General features: G+C 38.1%; 1 protein-coding gene across 4 annotated transcripts in view; it reads right to left on the bottom strand.

Moving 5' to 3' along the window:
- The window catches only part of TMEM63B (transmembrane protein 63B), a 99,911-nt gene that overhangs the window by 7,212 nt on the left and 69,178 nt on the right, over positions 1-23,521 (bottom strand). For all 4 annotated transcript variants that reach the window (XM_039347015.1, XM_039347017.1, XM_039347018.1 and 1 more), the window contains 16 exons: positions 19,516-19,606; positions 17,429-17,466; positions 15,321-15,463; positions 11,540-11,591; positions 11,262-11,370; positions 10,810-10,880; positions 10,101-10,181; positions 8,098-8,221; positions 7,387-7,520; positions 6,459-6,596; positions 6,045-6,198; positions 4,253-4,359; positions 3,448-3,534; positions 1,736-1,801; positions 764-926; positions 509-614 (listed from right to left, as the gene is read on the bottom strand). In XM_039347015.1, coding sequence (XP_039202949.1) covers positions 509-614; positions 764-926; positions 1,736-1,801; positions 3,448-3,534; positions 4,253-4,359; positions 6,045-6,198; positions 6,459-6,596; positions 7,387-7,520; positions 8,098-8,221; positions 10,101-10,181; positions 10,810-10,880; positions 11,262-11,370; positions 11,540-11,591; positions 15,321-15,463; positions 17,429-17,466; positions 19,516-19,606 — 1,664 coding nt within the window. The remainder of the gene's footprint in view (positions 1-508; positions 615-763; positions 927-1,735; positions 1,802-3,447; positions 3,535-4,252; positions 4,360-6,044; positions 6,199-6,458; positions 6,597-7,386; positions 7,521-8,097; positions 8,222-10,100; positions 10,182-10,809; positions 10,881-11,261; positions 11,371-11,539; positions 11,592-15,320; positions 15,464-17,428; positions 17,467-19,515; positions 19,607-23,521) is intronic.

The raw sequence follows: 23,521 nt of genomic DNA, 5'->3' as shown, positions 1-23,521 counted from the left end.
AAGGTAGAAGAAATCAATGCATTTTCTTTATTTTATTTCCACTGCGATTAAAACCAACTCGAAACAGATTACCATTGTATAAATATAACAATTAGATTAAAAACATGGAACTCCCCTCCCCAATCACACATTATTATGATGCCACTTCCTCAGATTGCCCTTTTACAACCCCTCCACCCCCAGAGACCCTCCTGAAGTTCCAGATCACAATATCTTGCAGGTCACAAGAAGGGATGGGGCTATCCACCTTGCTTTCTTGGCACACTCTGCTCCAGACAGAGTTAAGAAGCCTCATCCTTGCGATACTGAATCAATTCCCACAGCAATCTCTCTCTCTACTGGTTCTTACTAGATAAGCAAATTCTACTCAGAGAAAGCAACTGAAGAGATAACCCAGATCCAAAATTTCATTAATGATCCATGATGAAGACGAATGTGGCTATTCATACACCTACTTGTCAATATGCTACTAGCTACAAGAAAGCCAAGGGGATGTGATAATACCTACCAAAGGGAACAATGATGGGGCACGTGATGCTGTAAGTCATAACCACAGTGAAAACACACATCATCCAGGCATAAGCAGCTCCAAACTGGAATTCATAAGCTTGATGCTAAAAAAGAAAACAGAATTCCTCTCAGCACATGAAAAAAAAAAAAAAACAGTGAAGATTTTCTGTTGGTTGTTTTCAGTGACAACCACTTTACACTTAGCTCAGCCTTCGGATGCATTGCTCTTCCCTTCCTTACCTGACTTACTTACCCTTTTGACATTCCTGCGTTCAGCGGCTGAACGGGCAAGACAAAGCCGAATCATGTACATAAGCAAGCCAGGGATGCGCAGCAAATCCATGGCATTTCCGATGAAAGCAGAAGCTATTACATAGTTCACAAAAAAGGCCCCATTGTCTGGTAAGAAAACGCATCTGGAAAAACAGAGAGGCAACTTGGCTGACTTGGAAAAAGTTATATTAATCAGGGAGATCAGCAAGAATTGTATGAGTGTAGACCAGCCTGGGAAACTGAAAAAAATCATCCTTAATAACAAAGGGAATAATAAACCACTCATGGCAAACCACTCTTGGCAAATTTAAAATCTTGCTATGTTGTTTTGTAGCTGTCCATTACCTAATTGGCTACTACAAAGCTATTTACATCTAAAGCTCCTGGAATTATGTATGTTGCCATGTATTTGAATATAGTAATTTTGTTTTGTTCTTCAGCATTTGTGGAAACACCTCTGTTTACAGAACCATCTTAACTTCCCATAAATATTTTATACTCAGAATACACCCTCCAACAGTTTAAGGAAAAATAGCTACTGAAATCATGAAAAAAGTATGAGTTGCATGGGATAGTTAAAAAAAAAAGAGAGGGAAAGTGAGATTTGTAATAAGATATTGGGGAGATTTGGCTGCCCTGATATGTTCCACCTAGGATGAAGTTGATTAGGTATTTTCTCCATGGTGGTCACTATTAATAAAAGTGCTACACAAGAAGCATCCTGTAAAAATAGACAAGTTACTCCTTCCAGAGAAGGGAGCTGAGGAAGTCACATAAAATCTCATAAAATGAGTGTATGGTATTCCATAACAACTGTTCCTCCTTGTCTGAATGCTTAAGATAAACTGGCTGTCCTGGAAGATGTTTCCTGAGGAAAGCAGGATGTGAAAAGAGCAAATATTACAATTATTATTATTATTGTATTGTATTCTTAAAACAGTTTAAGACTTACTCAAATCTTACGGCAGCTTCAGCCAAGAACTTTTTATCAAAGAGCCAGCGGAAAAACACATCCAAACTAGGAAGAGAAATATAGAAAGAAAGAGTGCAATGTAATTATCAACAGAAAATTAACTCCAAAGGAAGGCTAAATAATAATAGTAATAATAATAATTATTATTATTAAAATAGGTGTAACAAAGTTTTGCAAGTCTGATCAGGCTGTACCTTCTCCTCTTTCTTACAGTTCAGTGAATTAGGAAAACATCTAGGAGAACTAGTCAAAGCTCTGGCTTCTCTCACTTTGAAGGAGGACTATCTTGTCTAGGCACTCCGGAGCTAAAACCCACCTAATCACTGTATTTTTTCCTTAATTCTGTTATGCTTCAAATAGTTGGCCTCCACCCAGTGTAAAAGCAGGATCATCAAAATTACATCCACATTTAACGGGTGCCACTATGAGATTGCAGGGAATCTGCTACCGTCCTTTTATGCAAATTATCAGATATTTTGACTGCTTTTCATTTAGCAGCCTGCCTTTCCTGATAAGCCAAAATATTGTCAACTTTGGAAAAAGTAGTTCCTCCTGATGTATAAGTTGATTTGTGTCAGTTAGTTTTGCTCTTTTCTATATCACTTGCTCAGAAAAAGGATTTGGGATATTCCAGAAAAAAAGTTATTCAAAACAAAGTTTCCTTGGTGTATGCTGATTACTAATGAGAACACCAATATAGAAATTCAAATGTGGTTAGCTGGACTGGGATGGGCAATAGCATTTAGACTTATACAGTATATCACTTCACAGTGCTTTACAGCCCTCTATAAGAAGTTTGCAGAGTTAGCATACGGTTGGCAAGTTATACTAGCTTCAGATGATTTGAAAGCAGTTTTGACATTTCACATTTGGAATAATGTACTGGAAATTAGCATATAAAGAATTGGAATGAATTTATCACAAGTAGATTAACAAGAAATGTTAATCACAGGAGATAGCGACCATACTTGTAATAATATGTGAGGGAGACATTGAGAAATGGGACAAAAGATGAAGCCTAGGGAGGAATCAGATAGATAATAGAGCTACGTACATCCCTCAGCTGCATAGCAAAGAAAGAAGCTTAGAAGGTACCTTCCAGAACTTCTTAGGCTTGTGTAAAGCTTGAAATTTGTACTTTCAGATTAGTAACAGTAACAGTAGCTCATCTCCTCTGTAGCTCATCTCCTGTTTCTTTTTTTTTTTTTTTGTCTATCTGGGAAGGCTGACATAATTAATTAATGTGACGCAAAGTCATGAACCAGTGACCACTGCAACACTGGAAATGTATTGCTAAATAGAACATTATAAAGTATCTTTTGCTACATTTTTTTTAGCAACAGTAATAGCACTTAGACTTATATACAGCTTCATATTGCTTTACAGGACTCTTTAGGAGGTTTATAGAGTCAGAGTATTGCCCCCAACAATCTGGGTCCTCATTTTACAACCTCGGAAAGATCTTCTTAACTTTGAGCTGGTTAAGATCGAACTGCTGGATGCTGGCAGAATTAGCCTGCGATACTGCATTCTAACCACTGCGCCATCATGGCTCTTTTTCAGTTTTACCTCTTCAGATCAATGTGAGAAATTTGATTTTTTTAAAACAAAACAAAACAAAGCAAAACTGGACAACAGCAGTATAGGTAAAATTGAATATATCGTTCGCTGTTCAATATCCTAGTATTTACCTGCTCAGGCCTAGTGATGGCAGCAACAAGACCATGAAGATGAGGAAAGTGTAACACTTGTGCATGGTTGTCCTGTTCTCTCCAGACCTAGTGGCACAAAGAATATTGGTAGATTTATAGGGCATATGGTTAGTTCCAATAGCTTTTGAGAAATAAAAGCCACATGATGGTGAAATGCAAAATTTATTTATGTAGTACTAATTATTCTATATCATTATGCAATGCACAATACAAATAAAGAATAAAACACTGAAACAGCAGCACATAAGTATGCATTATAATGACGATAAGTAACAGAGCAAGATCCTTAAGAAGTAAATCATAAAGAAAAGATATTTCTGGAAGACTAATAATATTGATACAGAGCTGAGTTTCAAGTTATCTTAGTGTGATATGAAGAGATGAATATACTCATGTACAAAAGACTTCTCGTGAACCAAACTTATTATCGAATATATTTATTTAATATCTAAAACTCTCAATTTTGAGTTTGCAGCTATAGATTGAACACAGCATTGCAACAAACCATGTTTCAAAATGTAGATCAATTGTATTTTTTTCTTTTTTCAAAATATGTCCAGAAGGAACCTTTATTACAAGATTACCTTGTTATTTACCCCAATAGTAAAACTGAAGTTGACCGCCTCTATTAAATTTATTTTCAGAGGTTATACACAACGTATAAGTCCACAAAAATAATTTTAAATTAAAAAATAATTCAGGGTATGATTCTGTGGTTGCAAGGAAGAAAAATTATAAGCAAGAGTTAAATTTTGAATAACTTCAATTTTATTTTCCATCTTACCTAGTCCAATGAGCTTCAAAGAATGCTGAATAATACACAATTGTAGGAAGTAAAGCAGAGAAGCACCACAGTAATAGAGTAGGGAAGAACTGGGTGATGATAGGGTTCTGGCAAAAAAGATAAAACAATAATTCACCTGTTCCAAGCAACTTGTAGAAGAACATAGAATATTACATTTTTAGATGGAATTTCTCCACAGTGCAATTCATAGCCATACAGTCCCAGTTTAAAAGGAGAAATCAGGAGATACAGAATAGCGTTGTAGGTCTTAGCTCTCATCCCACAGTATGCAAGCAGAAATCCTGAGACATAAAATATCTAAGAACCCTAAATTTGGGTGACAAATTTATTCCATATATAAATATGAGGAGATTTCTGTATGCACACTGAAACCATATTCTATTTCTTACACACAAGGTATTCAAATTTGCTGATGGACTATAGTATCTTATATTTGCCTTCTAAAATCAGGTGCAAGGACGCAGAATGAGTTCCAACAGCACCTATTCTTCCAAGTTACAATGGAAGGATAGAATGTACTTATTTGTACAAATCTAGTATGGATCAGAACAATTCCTATATTTGTCTATTGGAAAAATATGAGGGCATCTCCTATTTTAGGATACCACTCTACATTTGAACTATGCTTACTTATATAAATTGCACTTCAGAGCTACAGAACGAAACAGATGAAGATCTAAATTCAGACACATGGGTTTTTTTCAGAAAAAGGAGAAAATCAATATATCTGTTCTCCAAGCCAATAAAATGTTTGGATCTTTTAGAGTTTTGTGATTTTAATGGCCATAAATGCAAAGTAGATTCAGTCTAGAGGACCTGGCAGAATTCCGAAGCCCACTTTAAATTATTTAAACTCCAGCGATTGAAGGACAATGTTATCCACTTAAATGCCCTTAATGCAGCTGCCCCAAAGAGAGACCCTTTACATGAGTCTGACTTTGTCAGTACTGGCTAGGGATTATGGAATTTAGCCCAGATCATTTGAAATATATTAGGTGAGGAAGGGCTGTACCAGAGAATCCACAATGTGTGTGTCTATGTGTGTATTCCAATGGAACTATGTTGTCATGTATCCTTTAACCTTCAAGCATCATATATGCTTTAAGCATTAATGTGCTTGCTAAACCAGCTTGAGCCTATTTCTCATTGATATTTGGAAAAAAAAAACTGAGTTCAGGAACAATTTAAAAACCACTAGTGGAATTATATTTATGACCCATCAGCTAATTCTAACATATCAGCCAAGAACAATTCCTGCAATCCCTTAACTCTGATTATCATGAGCCGAGGTGGCGCAGCAGTTAGAGTGCAGTACTGCAGGCCACTTTAGCTGACTGTGTTCAGCAGGTCAGCGGTTCAAATCTCACCGGCTCAAGGTTGACTCAGCCTTCCATCCTTCTGAGGTAGGTAAAATGAGGACCCAGATTGTTGGGGGCAATGTACACCGCTTAGAGAGTACTTGCACTTAAAGGTATATAAGTCTCATAAATAAATAAATAAATCATTGCTAACAATAGAGATTTCCTTACTTATCCTTGCCATTTCACTGGTTGTAATTGCAAAGTGACTTCTGGCAAGCTCTTCCTCTGTTTTTCTTTCAAAAGCCATGTACTGAATGATGAGGCTCAAGTTTACAGAAAGGGTTGGGGATTGTGTGTGTGTGTGTGTCTGTGTGTGTGTGCGCCTAAACTATGCTGAAATAGGTATGTTGTTTTTGCCCTAAACACAAGGGAAGATCTTCATTGTAAGCCTCATATGGTCAAGATCTTACATTCAGGTATTCGACAGGCTTAGTGACATTGAACTTGTCCATTGTGGTGATGATAATGGCAGGTGTGGTGAGAAAGAACAGCAAGATGAAGAGCACCACATTGATGATCAGGCAGCGGAACCACCAGAATAAGCCACGTATTGAGAGATGCTCCCTGGAGGAGAGAGACAACACAAAGAACCTCTTTTAAGTGTGGAAGAATCCAGTGTCAATTATAGAAGGTGGGATTGCATTTTAGGATGATATCCTGGCCACACTCTTTATTGCTGAATTCCACTTTTAAAAGCTAGCCTGTTCACTGACAATATTACCAATGAGGCTGAGCCCCTTCTAAAGGATCCCTCTTATTGGCGCTTTCACATACCTATCAGAAGCACAAAGACTTATTGAGTTCCCCTTTTTAGGCCAACTTACCAGTAGATGTTTTGAGGGTCAGGTGCATAAGAGACTGCCCAGTTTGAAATGTGGAGAGACTCGCTGCATGAAGAAGCCTTGGGCTCCCCACGACACTTGCAGCCCTGGCACTTGCAAGCATTGAAGTCTTTAAGGATTCTGGAAGAAAGTGGAGAGGGAATAGATAAGGAGATGATCAAAGGCCTTTATATACATTTTTGTGATGTGACAATATCACTAATTTAAAATATTCTGTTAGAAATTAGAACAGAAAGAAAAAAAAACATGATTTTAAGGGAGAACTTCAGAAAACCATGAAGTCTGGAGGTGTGTTAAAAAAAAGCCTTCCTTCCTTCCTTCCTTCCTTCCTTCCTTCCTTCCTTCCTTCTTCTCCCTCCCACTCAGATTTAAGTCAATGAAATAAACTGGCAACAGTTTTAAAGACCAGTGTAAACTGAATTGTAGAATATGGAGGAATCCTGAAATTGCAATTATGTCCAGTTGTGCTTGGACTAATTAATGCACATGATCTATTACAGAATGAAGTAGCACTGATACTTTTAAGGGGAAACTAGATATTTCTACTGAAGATGGGTTTTCCACTGAGTGTTGGACAAGTCCTCTGATGCTTCTTTCAGAAGCAGCAGCACTTGGGATTTGTCATTTCATTTATTTATTTATTTAGCATATTTATATAGCTTACATAGATGCGACTCCAGGTGAGGTATAAACATAGCTACATTAACAATATAAAAATAATCAAACATAAATAAATGTATAAAAACCCCAAGATTGTGGACTAGCTATTTGACCTCACTACTGACCATCTCTTTATTTGTGAGTATCTCAGGGACTAAGATATTGAGGATCTTAGCTTGTCTAGTTTGATGTTTTCCCTCCTTTTATACAAGTGAAAAGTTTCTCCAGCCTGACCTCTACACACACTTACATAGCAGTTATGGCCTCATTATGGAAAGTTACAAATGCCATGCCCAGTGGCTTCTCATTGACTTTTTCTTTTTCCTTCTTGTAGTCCTCTTTCAGCTTCTCCTCTAGGCTGGTATAATACTCAATGGCTTCCACCTGCATAAATATCCACAAAGCAAGAGACTTAGTCCCAAAGCAGGCATACTACATTATTAGCCCAACACATAACAATATTGCATTTCCTCAGTGATCTGCCCAAGAAATGAGAATTACTGATCACCTTAATATTTTGATTTCACAGTCCATTAAATGCAAACCATTTAAGTAGAAGTATGTTAGAGGGCAAATCATTGTCCATTAGTTTAGGTCTGTTCTGGGAATAAAAATGGAATAATTAGATTCTAATCCATTTTGATAAGGACCATTTTGATTAAGATAAGATACAAACTCTCTGTCATTAACTATAATTTACTGAATAATCAGCAACTGAAATTGATACATGTTATCCCCAGGAGCTTCTCAGTAATACCATAAAACAAGAAGATGCCTTAGCAAAAATAGAGCCCTAAGTTCTGGTAACCAATCTCAAACTCTTCTCCCTGGGTGCACAAGTAATAAATGTCAGACAGTAACATCAGATCAGGAGAAAGAGCTTCTCTGGGTTCTCTTTTTTTAATGCTATTTCCCAGCACTATAGCCCAGTCACTTGTCATTAACCAGCCCTTCTTTGCACCTCTTCACAGCCTTTGATAGCACAACAGCAGAGATGGCCACAGGGCTTTGGGTTGATCATTGAGGGGGTATTCTCCTTGGTCTGCAAATTGGTAAAGTAGATTTTTCCACGTTCTGCCTTTTTTCTGAAACAAAAGATTGTAAGAAAAGTGGAACCTCAGAACAGGTAGCAGTGATCATTGCAAGCCAAAGTAGGCTATGTACAGGCTAAGTGTGGTGAGACATCAAGATTTCATTGGTATTTGTCTGCATGTACTTCTGTTGCAGTAAAATGATCCCACTAATTTCCAGTTTGTCAACACAAATGCCTGCACTTTAGCATCTTTCTTTAATGTACAGCCTTCAGTGTGGAAACAGAGCACCAGAAAGCTTTTGCCAATCTGCATTTACAGCAAGTGAATGCAATAGCACAAACCAGCCAATTTTTTGGCATACCAGTTCAATAAGGAATTTGTGTGTGCTGGGAACTGGAATTGGACGATCGAGTTCATTACATTTTTAAATGTTAGCTTTATCCAACAATCCTTCCTACTTCAGTGAATTAATTGACATCTAACAGAGGAAGGAGTGGTTTATGCCACAGCAGCCTCCCAATTGAGAAAACAATGTTTGAACTAGATTAGAGTATTGTGGTGACTCAAAATAGGAGTATCTACATATGGTGGAGGTAGGCCAATACCTCAACTTATGATTAGGTTTAATAATCTTTTTTATTGTACTGTGCTGGTTTTAAGGTATGGTCAGTGATTTGACCTATGATTAATTTTATTGAGTTGAGTTTTCATTTATTACATATAATTTTATTTTTGTTATAGTTTCTCCAACTAATTCATAAAAGAATACATCCCACTTTGTTACTGGATCTCTGTAATGACTGGGAAACCTATTAACCCTTTATAGACCATCAGATTACTGTTACTCTGCTTTCCAGGGGTAGCTGACAAGCTTCACTATATCTAGAAAGCTAAGTAAGCACAACGTTGTTCCAGAGAATATATGAAATTCACTCTTCCATTTTGTTGCATCCAAGATCTCAATAGTCCCTACATTTGGGTCCATCATTCATAGAAAGTTCTCAGTATCACTTGGTTTTGATTAAGAGTTCTTCACATGTCATTGTCAGCCCATTCTGACAAACCAGACATGAACCCCAAAATCATGAATACTAAAACTATTTTTATTGTAGGGTTACAGTAACAAAATCTTGCAACTCTGAATGTGCCTCTCCCTCTTTGCCTTTACCTAAAGAGAACTAAAGAGGGTCAAGTCTGAGACATTATATTCCTGCTTTGGACTGAGATTTCTCTTATTTGACCATTGCCTTGGCTTTTCCTCCTGTTGCTCAGGATTATTCTCACTGCCTGTTAGAACCGTGAACTGGAATCCCTGTTTGAACATATGCTCTAACTCTGCTCTATTTGCTGTCCAATACTCACCCAGCTGTATTTTGCTCTTTATATCATAATGCTGTCAACCAGAACCAACACCCTTAACCTCTACCCTAACTACAGGATTCATTATTATGAATACCAAAAATGGATGATGCTTTTTACTGCAGATGTCACCTTGGACAACAATAGCCAAGATTTTCACAACATGGCACCTTCCAGATATATTAGAATTGAAACTCTCAGAATGCCCCTCCATTGCAATTTAATTGTTCTCCTAGCATGATAAGGCAACCTGAGGGTCATGTGTATTCCTGACACACACACACACACCTTATTGTGCCATTACCAGAAACTTGTCCGACTACAATACTGTGGTACAATCCAACGTGTGGCTTAATTTTACATCCCTTTGAGCTAAGAATCATTAAAACTATAGCAAACATCATAGAGTTAATGTAATTGAAACAACAAAATAAATCCTAATGTTTCTCATAAAGCCCCAGAAAACATCCTGCTCACATATGTGATCCAGCTATGCTTGATTTTTATCACACGGCTCATTGCAGCCACCAGTAATTGACCATAGTTGCTGAGAAAGCTCCAGGTTCTGTACCTTTCTGCATCAAGGAACATCAGCCGGGCTACATCATAGCAGGGCCGTGCTTCCAGCACTGTGCAATTTGCATAGGCCTCCCTACAAAACAAGAAAGACGCCCAGACAAGCTTATTAGGTTCCTGAAGAAAGTGCAAAACTTCAAAGATTCTGACTGATGATTGTAGTTGTGCTTTTAATCCTGAAAAGGAACAGCACCTTTGAAATGTTTTCTTTCTTTCTGTGGAAAGAAATGGAACTTTTTGGAAATGGAACAAAAAATTAACCATATCCTTCATTTCTGTTATGTAGAATAGAAATCACTTCTATCTAAACCAGCTCTTTATTGTATTAGTGGGGAATCTGCCACCTTCTAAATCAGTGGTTCTCAACCTGTGGGTCGGGACCCCATTTGGGGTCGAATGACCATTTCATGGGGGTTGCCAAACCATGCTGTCCGCCATTTTTTCCCTTTTCCCTAGCTGTCCTACACCCTCTTATTGGTGGCCACACCCACTTGGGGGTCACCACAACATGGGGAACTGTATTATAGGGTCACGGCATTAGTAAGGTTGAAAATCACTGTTCTAAATGTTACTAAGTCACAATATCCCCATCCTGTTTCCTGGTCAGGAAGCCTGAGAGCTAGAATCCAAAAACAATTGGCTATGTTAAAAAAAAAAATAGCAGAGCTTTTTCTTCCTGACAGGATGAAGAATGAGTGACTTACTCAAAATGCTTTTTGATCTTTTCAGGTTCCGCATATTTTGAGATGCCATTTATGAAGAGAGTCCGTTTCACCTGGAATAGATATGAGGCAACAAATAAGTAAAATAATATTTCTTCCCAAACAAGCTCAACTCCTGGAAACTTAACAAACATCTTTATGGAGTGTTCTTCAAGGAAGTCACGTCCTCCCCATTGGGGGACAGATATATGTCATGTGACAATGGCTCTTGATGAGCCATTTATTAAATGTTTTAGCTGGAAGAACCTTCAAGAAACTGCCTTTAAGGATGAGCTACTTTAAAGCGTATCTGGTATTTTGTCTCCACCATCAAGCCTTTGGGGAAGAGAAACTTCAAGGAGAACTAACATTGACCTGGCCTGTTCCCAACTGCTTTTACTTTACAATGGAGTGGTAGGTGGTTGACAACTGGTCCAGGGCTCACTTAGACTTACCAAGTCATCCTCCTTGTAGCGCATCTTTGAAGTGTGGCGACGCATGCTGTACACAGTTAACAGCAAATACAAGAAGGCAAAAGTAGTGTGCAGCCATAAGAGGTTATTCCTGCCATAAAATTAAAAGAAGAGAGCAGAATTCAACCACTGCTAGAGGACGGCTCATTTGGTTAAGGGCCAACTCATATGAATTCTGGAGAAGTTTTTCCTAAAAGGATATGAATAATATTTCCTTGACCACATAGAATCTCTTGAAACATTTCAATGATCATACTCACCCAGAATTCAGGTTAGCAATAGTTGTTCTGCCAAAACTGTAGGGGTTATTTTCTGGATAGAAAAAACAGGATGGAAGGGAGGGAGGACAGAGAGAGGAATGAACTAGATTATTGACTTAATTTTTTAAAATTTAGTTTGCTTTTATCTTAAGAGGCTCCAAATGATTTATAATAAAAAATTCATTATAATGTAAAATGTCAAATATTTACTTTAAGGTATCTACAGATTCTTCAGCTACGAGAAAGTGTTAGGCCTGTGCCAGCTGCCATTTCCCAATCTGGGAATTCTCTCCCATTCGCCTCAAGTCCAGAATACCATAAATTGCTTCAGTATTAAAAGCATTTCCTAATATTATTGAGAAAACACTTCCTCCAATCCAGATTGCCCTTCGTAAAGATACTTTTTTTCAGTAGTGAAGGAAAGCAAAGTGTTAAGAGATAAGTAAATAAGTTAAGTAGTTAAGCACTAAGTAAGCTGTATCTGTGTAAGAAAATTTAGGGGGAAATATAATGCCAGAGCATGTTCTCAATCCAATCCAATTTAAGCATCCCTTGTAAGGACAGGAAGACAAAAGATCTCCACATTCAGGTAGGTATTTCCAGAAAACAGAGTATCAACACAGTTTGGTTTTGGTGTCATTGAAATATAAGAATGACCTTGAGGGACAAAAGGAAAAGATGCTACCTAAGAAATTATCAGATAATGAGCAGCCCCCAATGGCTTAACGGTCAGAGGAAGAAACTCAGAAATGACCACTCTAAAGGATCAAACAGTTAAGAATGGCAACAGGAAGTTTCTACTTTCAGACTCACAAGATTCTGTTCATGTGTCCTTACAACAATGTAGAAATAGTTGTATAGTCAGGTTTACTTTTTGGTTTACCCGGGAGGGTGATTTCCATATTGCGTAACAGTCTCCTAATGTGAGATCCTTGAAATTCACATAAGTCAGAGACTTCCTGGTTAGACACCATGGCATAATGTGCGCACGAAAACGGGGCTCCATTTTCCATGTCCGATTTTCCTCTGCTGGGGACTCTTAAAAAGAGTCCAAAGTTGCCCCAGAGAGGCGACAAAGAAGGGGACCCTCATCAATCGCGGAGGGGCGGCAGCCCTTCCATTTGAGTGGAGGAAGCCTTCAAACCGGAGGAAGAAAGACTGGCCACATACCACCGACAACCCAAGATAAGTACTAACCAGCAACTTCTGAACAACACGGATGGAACTGGGTGAGAACGATCCTGTCTTTATAACTTTAAAACCCTTTCCTGGAAAAAAGAACTCCCAAAGCAAAGAATCCCCCAGATGATAGAGAGAAGGGGAATTTTCACCCCCTTCTCTCAGGAAAAGAGAAGCGGTGAAAAACTTTCTTTGAGGGGAAATTAGAAAAAACTACAAAATTAATTTGGATTCAATATAAAGACATAGCTTTGACAAATTTGGGGACTAAAAGTATTTTTAAGACTTTATATTCAAAAAGATATTTGGAAAGTTGGTGAAATAGGTTTGGATTTAAAAGCTGGAAGATTGATGTTAATGACTTTTAGTGGTGAACCTTGGCATTACAATTTATTATGCTTAAAGAAAATTTGGCACGAAGCCTGGACATAGATAAGGCTCTTTGTTATTCCTGGAAACTTTCACTTTTGCAGACTGTAGCTGGGAAAAGGGGAAAAAAAATCATTGGGCTGGTTTATCTGTATGAAGGAGACAATAAACCATTCTAAACTGGCCAGCTTGGATTACAAATATTGATTGACTTTTAGTTTCAAGAATTAACAAGAAATATTAAGAAACAGTGGGGAAATTGCTTCTGGATTATTTCTCTTTGGAAGAAACATGGATAATCAATAAGAAAATGTAAATGGAGTTCAGAAAGAAATTCTTTCCATGTTGAAATCAATTCAAGAGACAATTGTTTTAAATTATGAGAAGACTAAAAATAATTTAAATAACATAAATGAGCCACTCTCCAACTTAAACTTACAAGCAAAAAATGCTCAGAAAATGACCATAAAGAATGAACTAGCAAGTGAGAAACCAGAAGAAAAAATAGAGGAAACTGACATAAAGATAAATTTGAAGAAGAAACCAACAGACAGGTGCAGATAAATAAAAATTTGGAAGACCCAGATATAACACCAGAAATTGGAAAGACATTTTACTTTTCAAGATTTCAGTTCATATTTGAGGACAAGGAAGAAGAACTGATAGAATGGATGACAGAGCTGTGTTAGAAAAAATGCTGAAAACTAGGGAACAAGAAACTAAAAGAGAAACTGAAGGAGAAAGAAAATGAAGGCTGTTTAACAAATATAAATGGATTAAGTGTTTTTACAAAAACACTTTAATTAAATTGTCTTTTTTATTTCAAATAATATATACAGAAACAGAGGAAGAAATACTTGGTGATCTAAATGTACTGACTTGCAAAGTTATTTGGCAAAGTAAGAAAGCTAGAGCAAGACTGAAGAAAATAGAGGTCCTGACTAATTAGATGATAGATTATACCATCTAATGGATGTCTGAATATGATTAAAAGAATAGACAATTGTTGGAAATAAAAGGACCATTATAAAATAGAAGGATGTGATTTGTAACTAAGATAACATAATTTTCTATAAGATGGAAAATATGAAAATACTAAGAGGGTTGGTATAAAGGAAGCTTTTAGTTACCCAAATGTAATTAATTATGAGAAAAATGATAATTGATAAAGTTATTTTGAATATTGATGGAAAATTAAAAAAGAGAAAAAAACAATATGGATTGAATAAGGGAACTCTGACTGCAAATACATTTGAGATATGTTTTGGCTAGAGAAGATATTATAAACTGATATTATGGACACTATGTATAACATTAGAAACGTGTGATGAAGATGTTTATATTTAATTGTATAGGTATTAATAGCAATAATAATTATACTTGCATAGTGGGGGTAAAATGATTATTATTGGAAGAAGAGAGGATCAGGGAAATACTGGATGGTGTAGTATTGGATATTTTGAGTGCAAGTTAAGATATACTACTGAATGATAAAAGAACCCAGACACCAAGTTGTTTATTAAGTACTTATGATTGTAAAACTTGAAATTAATAAAATATTTACAAAAATAAAATAAAATTCACGTAAGTCAGTGGTTATGTTTTGTTTCCATTTTGCTAAGCTTTAGAACCCTTCCTGCTCTACAGCTTAATGACCAGGATGAGCAAATGCTTGGAAGAGGCCATCCATGTCTTGCAAACTATCACATTTTCCTTCTTATCTCTTTCCTTAAGAGATAATATTTACAAGTACCATGACAAACAAATTCAATGCAGAGTTTTCTTGTTTAGCCAGCCCCTTTTCCAGGTCAGTTGTCATTCTCTGCCCACTCAGCATGCTTAGTTCTCTTTGGCTGTTATCCTAAATATTGTTTCTACAGCTGCATATCTTGGTGTTCTTCCAAGCTTGCTGATGCATGTTTAGCAGCGTTTCTCAACCTTGACAATTTTAAGGCATGTGGACTTCAGCTCCCAGAATTCCACAGCCAGCATTGCTGGCTGTGGAATTCTGGGAGCTGAAGTCCACATGCCTTAAAATTGTCAAGGTTGAGAAACACTGATGTATAGCATTCCTCAGCCTAGATAAAGCCTAGATGAGATTTCAGAGGAAAATCTGTCTACCTGTATGTCTGAATCACTTCTGCTCTTTTGACCCACACAGTAGAAACACAGGTCCCACAGCTGAGTGAGACCTTCTCCAGCAGAGTTCTGACACAAAATGCCCTCCACTTACCAAGAAGATCCCCTGAGAAATTCACTGGCAAGACAATTCCCACAGACAGGACACCTACGGCAACTAGCAACCCAATGATATGCCGCTGGAAGGAGAGGTAATGGACTGCATCTGCCCCACACTTATCCCTGATTTCATCATCCCTGGAAAAGAAAAGAAATTGGGTAAGATTTGGAATAGCTTCAGGATTCTTGGGACTAGTCAAGATGTTCATCCAAAATGTCAGACCAATAAAGGAAAGCTTCTGCTAGTAGGAGTAGGCATATGCTTTTAAGTTTGTTCTTTCTGAAGTAGATAATTAAACATCTGGCAAGCAGTTGGCTATCTTCTCTCAGTAGTCTGGAGGCAGGAAAGATGGCTCCTCAGACTGACTGTCTCTCAGGAGATTGGCCAATGTTAGAGGATGGTGAATGCTATGAAAATGGAGAAGGTAGAGTAGATTGGGCCAGGGTGGAGAATATCATGCTCACTGGTCTTCCTTTCCATTCATTAAAACACCTTTCACTTTTTAAAAAAATTGTAGAGTGGTAATACAGTAAAAATGTAGAACAGGATAACAGAGTTGGAAGGGACCTTGGGGATCTTCTAGTTCAGCGGTTCTCAACCTATGGGTCGCGACCCCATTTGGGGTCGATCCCCCATTTTTCGGGGGTCACCAAAGGCGGCGATTTGCCATTTTTCGCGGTGCCGTGCATGCGCGCCGCGTATGCGCACCGCACACGGGGCGCTGCTGCGCATGCGCACTGCGCATGGGGCGGCACCGTGCATGCGCACCACGCATGGGGGGAGCCCCACGCACGCGCGTTGCGCATGGTGGCGCCGCCGTACACGCGCACGTGTGGGGGGTCGCGCATGCGTGTCGCGCATGGGGGCGCCGCCGCGCACGCGCGCCGCGCGTGGGGGTCCCGCCCCCATGCGTGCGGCCCGGCGCATGCGCAGAACGTTTGTGTGACGGGGGTCGCCGTCACACAAACGTTGAGAAGCACTGTTCTAGTCCAAACCATTGTTCAAACTGGAAATCCTATACATTTCAGACAAATGTTTGTCCAGTCTCTTTTTAAAAACTTCCAGTGTTGGAGCACCCACAACTTCTGGAGGCAAGTCGTTCCAAAGATTAATTGTTCTGTCTTCTTATCCTGCTTTCAGGTACTTTGTGGCAGCCCCATAAATACTGAAACATTGCTAACACATCTATCCTAGTCTTCTTTTCACTAGACTAGACAAACCCAGTTCCTGTAACTGTTCTTTGTATGTTTTATCCTCCAGTCCCCTAATCATCTTTGTTGTAACGGATCATACAGAAGAGTTAAAATCAAGAATTATGTAGACAGAGCTGGAAATAAAGTTTCCATGCATCATCCCTATTTCTCTGAACTGCAAGCTAACTACTTTAAGTTAATTAAACGATGAAATGCTTGGAGGGATTCTTATTTTCAATATTATATCACACAAATTTAAGAGCCCTGAAATTTCTATAACTCTCAAATGAAAACCAAAGAATCCTTCAATAGAGCAGATATTGGCTAACTGGCTTCTATTACTTTCTATATATTAAAAGGAGGTATAAGTCCACCCACTTTGTTCTTTTAGAAAGAAACAACACATTACCAGAATCCCTGAGTCAATGAATCTGAAGTCCCCTTGATTGCAGAATAACTTTGAAGAAATGTATTTAGTTTCTGAACATAAGATCTTTGTTAAGGCAATATAGTAGTCCTTGTGTAATGACTGTAATGGAGTATGCTCATTATGGTTGCAAGTTGTTAGGGTCATTAAGGAAGATGCCCACGTGATCGCCTTGCTTAATGACTTCCTTCCCTGTTCTCCCCAATGTGGTCATTAAGTGATTGCAGGCCATTAAGTAGAACACAGGGTGCCTTAGAGGTTGGGGATGCCCTGGAAGGTCTAGTGCAGGCTCAGATCCACCTGCTCTGGGCTTCCCATGATCCATTTCCCTTTTATTTATTTAATAAATAAATATGGGCAATGCTATACTTTCTATCACCGTACTGATAGCATAAAAAGTGTTAAGAGCAATAGCAATTGATATTGGTGGCATTTAGTCACTAGAATGGAGAAACATCTGCATGGAAATAGGATAAACTTACTTTATCCTGAAGATTGCTGTCAACCAGGAGCAAAAGCCCTATGGAGAGGCAAAACAAGGCCATGTTATTCAGAGTTCTTTTTTTTCTCCATTTTCAGAACATCTGCTAGTCTATACAAGTAATCATAAGAAACTAAAGTATCCCACTAGCTTCTCCCCTCAATTGAAAATGGGAGAAAGAAAATAGAAGAATGGACTGGAACAGTTCTAGGACATAGAACACTATACAATCGGATAACAATTAAAATAATTCTAAATTATAAAACAAGCTAGTTCTCTTGTCAGAATCCAAGATCCATTATTGTCATCACCCAAGATCTTGTAAAAAAAAAATCACTTTGTTGAACTTCTACATTTCATGTTTAAATTGTACAAAAACATATTAGCCTGTTTCCAACAGAAATGATCAGACAATGATAATGTGCATTAAAATCCTTCCTAAATTCCAAAAATAAGCAAACAATACTGGCCCCCAAGTTTTGGCCCCAAATAATTTGAGATTGAAAGCCAGTTTGGTGGAGTGGTTACAGCACCAGGCTAGAAACTGGGTAATGGTCATTCTAGTTTGGCCTTAAGCACAAAGCAAGCTGTGTGACTTTGGGCTGGTCACTCTCTCTCAGCCCTGGAAGGAGGGGTAATGGCAAACCACTTCAGAAAAATCTTGCCAAGAAAACTTTAGGGACTATCCTAGCAATCTGTGAGAATTGGACACATTTGTACAGAAGAAAAAAAGGGGGGTTATTTGTTCAGATTTAGAAACAGAACTGCCTTAGACTGTTGCAGAAATCAGGATGGTTTTCTGGTGAATAAATAACAGAAAGTTCTTACTGCATACATGCACCTTTTCTGCTATTAATATTGAACTCCAGTGACTAGCATTGACAGATGAAAAACAAAATGGAGGTGCTGGAGAAAAAAAAAGCAGGATTGCTCAACGAGCTCTGGATTCACTTGAGGTTAGCTAAAATACAATTTCAAAAACAACTGAAAGAGACAACTCTTCCTGTTCAATAGGGGCATGGGACATTTTCAACAAGCAATCCATTTCTATGAGCTAACAAGCAATCAACAGCGTTTGCCTCTTCTCTATCACCTCTCTTCTCTCAATAGTGGTATCAGATAGGTGTAGAGTTTTACAAGCCTATGGAGTCATCCTTTAGATAGTAATGGGTTGGATCCAGATGTAGACGTAGTAATTATAACACTTTATTAACGAACAGTACTGGGCTGAATTCAATATGCAGGTAATATGTTTGTTCTGGTTGCGCTGTGGCTCCCTTCTGCCTGTTCTGTGAAGTGGGATCTTTTATGTCTCTTCTGAAGTCCTACCTTGAAAGTGTCACTCTTCAGCAAACAGGCTACTGTGGATCAGGAACATCCTAATTAAGCTACTATGACTGAAACTAGAGTGAAACAAGTAGGATGAAAAAGCATTTTAAGAGAAATGCTTAAGAAGAAATGTCCTGATAGTGAAAGGAATACAAAGATTCTTGCATATTGGCCATCTTTGTAGATTTATAATTATCCTTTAGTTTCTTATATGCTCTTTTCTGGAGAATGTGATTTGCTTTATACCAGTGGTATGCAAAATGTTCCCAAGCTCAAAACATTCGAAGCTCAAAATGTTCCATTTTAAGCTTGAAATAACTGTCCTGACCTCATCGGAAGCTCCTACAGTGTTTTAACTATTCTACAAGTGTTTTGAAGCTAGAAATGCCTCTAGCCTAATTGGATCATTTCCAATAAGATTGGAACAACTCTATTTAAAGTTGAGATCGATGTTGCATATCCCCAGTTTATATATATATGACCTCCTGCTATTACCTACTCACTCCAAATTATTTAGTTGGCTATATTTTATTGATTTCTTACTTCCTTTAACACATGTTTTTGTGGGGATGTGTATTCCTTGCACTGAGATAGTAGGGATGGATGTAAAGATTTTCTTTAAAGGGGTTAGATGCATTTCCACTTTCTGAATCACAGCTGTTCCTTTTAAACTTGGGAAAGACGTTATTTCAAGATTTTTGCCATCCTGAAAAGGACTAGCTGCACCAAGGACCAAACCTTTTATTTACTTCCACTCACATTGTCTCTTTGGTCAAAATCCACTGAGCTGGAGACAGAAGTGAGGCGTTCATAGCGATCATGGCTATCAGAATGTAGAGCAGACGCAACACTGAAACGATAACAGAAATGCCCATTAAGTGAAGCTCACACACCCTTAAAAGAGGAGAACCCAAAGGTCAGGACAGTTAATGCAAGGCAATTTGGTCCAGGCAAGATGAAGAGAAAGCTTCCAGAGAAGGCAGAAAGCAAAAGAGAAAAGCCGTTAGCAAAGATTGTCTTTTCTTTCCTTTCCCTCAGATCCAGTACATATACATCTGTGATCCAGTGCATATACATCTGTGATACATCTACTAGGCAGGTACAGTTGTGGTTTAAACATGGGTATTTCCAATTCCTGACTGACGGTGACCTGCCCTGGAGTGGGTCAAAGACAAGTGCAGGCAATACATTCCCATTCTCAATGGCTGGAACTTCGTGAAGTCACCCACTGTGATTCCAGCAGGCACAGCCCATTTGTGGCAGAACCCATCTAAGCAGAGGGACATTTATTTACTGAAATGTCTTCTGGATGCTAAAGAGCTGTACCAAGCACCACATTTTACAGTCATTACTTTAGCACAGTTGCAATGTACAAATGACCCTGTTCATGAGCTAACAAATCCCCACAGAAATTAACGGTGTGGCAGCTGTCCAATCTCCATGCTTGCAACAGAAACAATAAATAACATCTCATCAATTACAGGATAATGGCTACTTTGCAGGGAAATGGCAGCTGATGAAGTAGTGCCTTGTGGCCTCATCATCTGCTTCACATTTTTGTTGTGAAAGTCAGAGGAAGTACAATTTATATAGCACTTTTAGAGCTTTAAAGAGGTAATTGCAATAAATAAGGATGAAACACTGAAAATGATCTTCAAGTGTGTAGTCTACGAGAAAGAAGGGGACTTCCATTCTCCAATTTTCTGTGCTGCCACAAGGTTTGATCAGTGATGCCATAAGAATGCAAGTACCATCTACTGTATCTACGGATAGAATGTGTAGAAGAGGTCCAGGTATCCATCACCACCTCCACAGCTAAACTCATATAATGGAGCAATGAAACAGAGAAGAGGAGAAATAAAGGTTAGGCCTGCCCCAAAAGATGAATGAAGAAGAGCTATGAGAGTTTGCGCACTCCTTCTTGTGAACCAGCAGCCAGGAAGCTTCCTATGAAATTATTAGCAGACAATACAAATATAGACATCGACACAGATATAGCCACCAAGAAATAAAGAAATAACCCAGATGCTGCATAAGACACATTTATTCTAAGGAATTTAATATAACAGGCTAGTAAAGAATGTCAAATTAATAATAAGAATTAAGAAAATGAAAGTGTTAGTGCAATGTGATGTGCAAGTGAACAAAAATTGGAATGGAAAAAACCTTTTGGATCTGGTGAGCCTGAATATCACTGCCAAAGATTTATATAATTATACAACATATTGTATAAACTGCAAACAATCGAACAATTGGAACTGAAAATCTAATATGTGATAACATAACAATTAAGTTTGAACTACTATATAACACACACACATAATTGTATATAAATATGTTATTAAATGGTTTCTACCATTTTACTAATTAATCAAACTGATTGGCCTCTTCTTCTTTTTTTAATATTTTTTTATTTTTCCAAACTCTCCCCCATACATATACTGTGATATTTATCAGATGTTAACATACATTCTTTTTACATTCATATATAAGATACTTTTAATAAAATGAAATAAATACATATACATGACTTTTGGTGTTGCTTACCCATTTCCCCTTTCACTGTATCCACACTCCTTCTTCTCTACCTTCTTTCTCCCTTTCTTCTCTTCCCTACTTCCCTCTTCTTCCTCTCCTCTTCTCTTTCCTTCACCACTCTCCTCCCCTTTCTCCCCACTTGTCCTCTTCTCCTCCAACCTTTCTACTTCCTTCTCCCCTCCTTTAGTCTTTTCTTTCTCCTCTCCTTTCTTCCCTCTCATCCCTCTTCAGATACAATTCAGGGATAATGTCCAAGCATCTCCTCTCTCCAAATTTCCCTATCTGTATTATATACAATAAGATTAATTTTCTCTTACATTAATACTTCTATTTATCTAACCTTCTCGGTATATACTTCTATAAATATTTATACAACCTCCAGTTATTCAATACTGGGTCACCTGGGTCTCCCTCCTCATCTGCTCCTTCTTCTTCCATCTAAATTGATGTTAACTATCTTTTAACCGTATTCTCTTTTCAGTGATTGGCCCCTTCTTCTATCTGCACTAAATAAAAGTTATAAGAATCAGAAAGGATTTCTTTCTGCTTTTTAAAAAAACTCAAATATACCAAGCTCTCAAATACATATTCAAATACACTTTGGTATATGCACCAAGAACCATATTTCTGGCAAATCATGTCTGTATAATTGTCTAGAGTAGAACATAGCATGGATGTGTCCATGACTATGTTGGAGCTGAGCCTGACTTGAAGAAATAGCACTTGTACTGCTGTGCATAAACAAAATGAACATGGAAAGCATCTGGCCACAAGGGAGAGCCAAAGGATAGTATATTACCTGGCAAATTTCAGTAGTGTAAGAAATGGCAGCAGCTGATGTAACAAGAGGTAAGATGAGTGTGGATCCCAGCAGATCTGTCAACTCCTAAACCTCTCTAAGAATGAATGGGCCCTTTTGAGTATTCACCTATCCTTCTCCTCATTGCTACTGAAGACTAAGGAACAGCAACATTTAGCCTTAAGCAAGAAATCTATACTAACAACTGTTCAACTCCTTTATTAAGATTATTTATCTTAGTCTTAAGGTTCTGCAATACCACACAGTATAAGCTGCTCAGAACTGCTTCCCATTTGAAGATTTTTCTACTTCCTTGGCTAAGGTTCTATCAGACTTACAGACAAAACCAAACAAACTGATGAATGCTTTTTTGTAACGCATTTCCTGGAAGTTTCATCATGTATGCAGGATAGGCCACAGACAAGAAATACAGTGTAGGAAAACTATTTTCTCTGTTGATGGCCTTGATGGTGTCATCAGACCTTTATTTGGTTGAATTATGTACGTAGGTTCTATCTTTCCATTTCTGAAAAATATGAAGTTATACTAAAGAAAATCTCTGAACTAACTGGATCTTGAATTCATTAACATATACAAGCATTGTGGGCCTGGGGCAAAACCCCTCTCCAACCAGTCCTTTTAAGCTGCCTTACTTGCTCTTAATTCCACAAGAACTTGGGAGCAAAGAAACAGCAATGGAATCGGGGCAGCTGCTTCTACTGAGTTGCCTTCTCTTTTCACATCAAGAGTGAAACTGGCAGGCTAGTGAAAGAGATCCTCTAATATAGACATGTCAAACTCGCGATGTCACATGACATCGTGCGACGTATCGGAGCTTTTTCCCCCTTGCCGGCAATGGGGTGGGCCCAGTTTCCTTGTGACGCGTCTGGCCTACGGGCCGGCAGTTTGACATCCCTGCTCTAGCAGATATAGAAATCAGCGTACAAGATCGTTTGAATCTGAGAGAATAATTTTACTCATCATAGATCTCCTTCCTTCCTCCGTCCCTCCACTTACAATCATTCATTTGGTAACTGTTCACAGTTACAATGCCACTGAAAAAAGTGACTTATGATCCTTATGACTGTTGCAGCACGTGGTCACGTGGTCAAAATTTGGATGCTTGGCAGCTGGCATGTATTTATGATGTGTTCTGGAGTCATGTGATCACCTTTTGCAACCTTCTGACAAGCAAAATCCATGGGGAAGCCAGATTCACTTAACAACCGTGTTACTAACTTATGAATGGCAGTGATTCACTTAACAACCACAGTTGTAAAATGGGGCAAAACTCACTTAACAACTGTCTTGCTTAGCAGTAGAAATTTTGGGTTCAATTGTGGTCGTAAGTTAAGGATTACCTGTACATGCATACTATATCTATATACATGTGCACAAATACAAGATTTAGTGAATGATTTTTTGTGT

Source organism: Crotalus tigris, unplaced genomic scaffold (genome assembly GCF_016545835.1).
Source record: "Crotalus tigris isolate CLP2741 ecotype Arizona unplaced genomic scaffold, ASM1654583v1 scf7180000018048.2368360, whole genome shotgun sequence".
Taxonomy (NCBI): Eukaryota; Metazoa; Chordata; class Lepidosauria; order Squamata; family Viperidae; genus Crotalus; species Crotalus tigris.
This window is presented reverse-complemented; position numbering and strand designations above follow the sequence as displayed.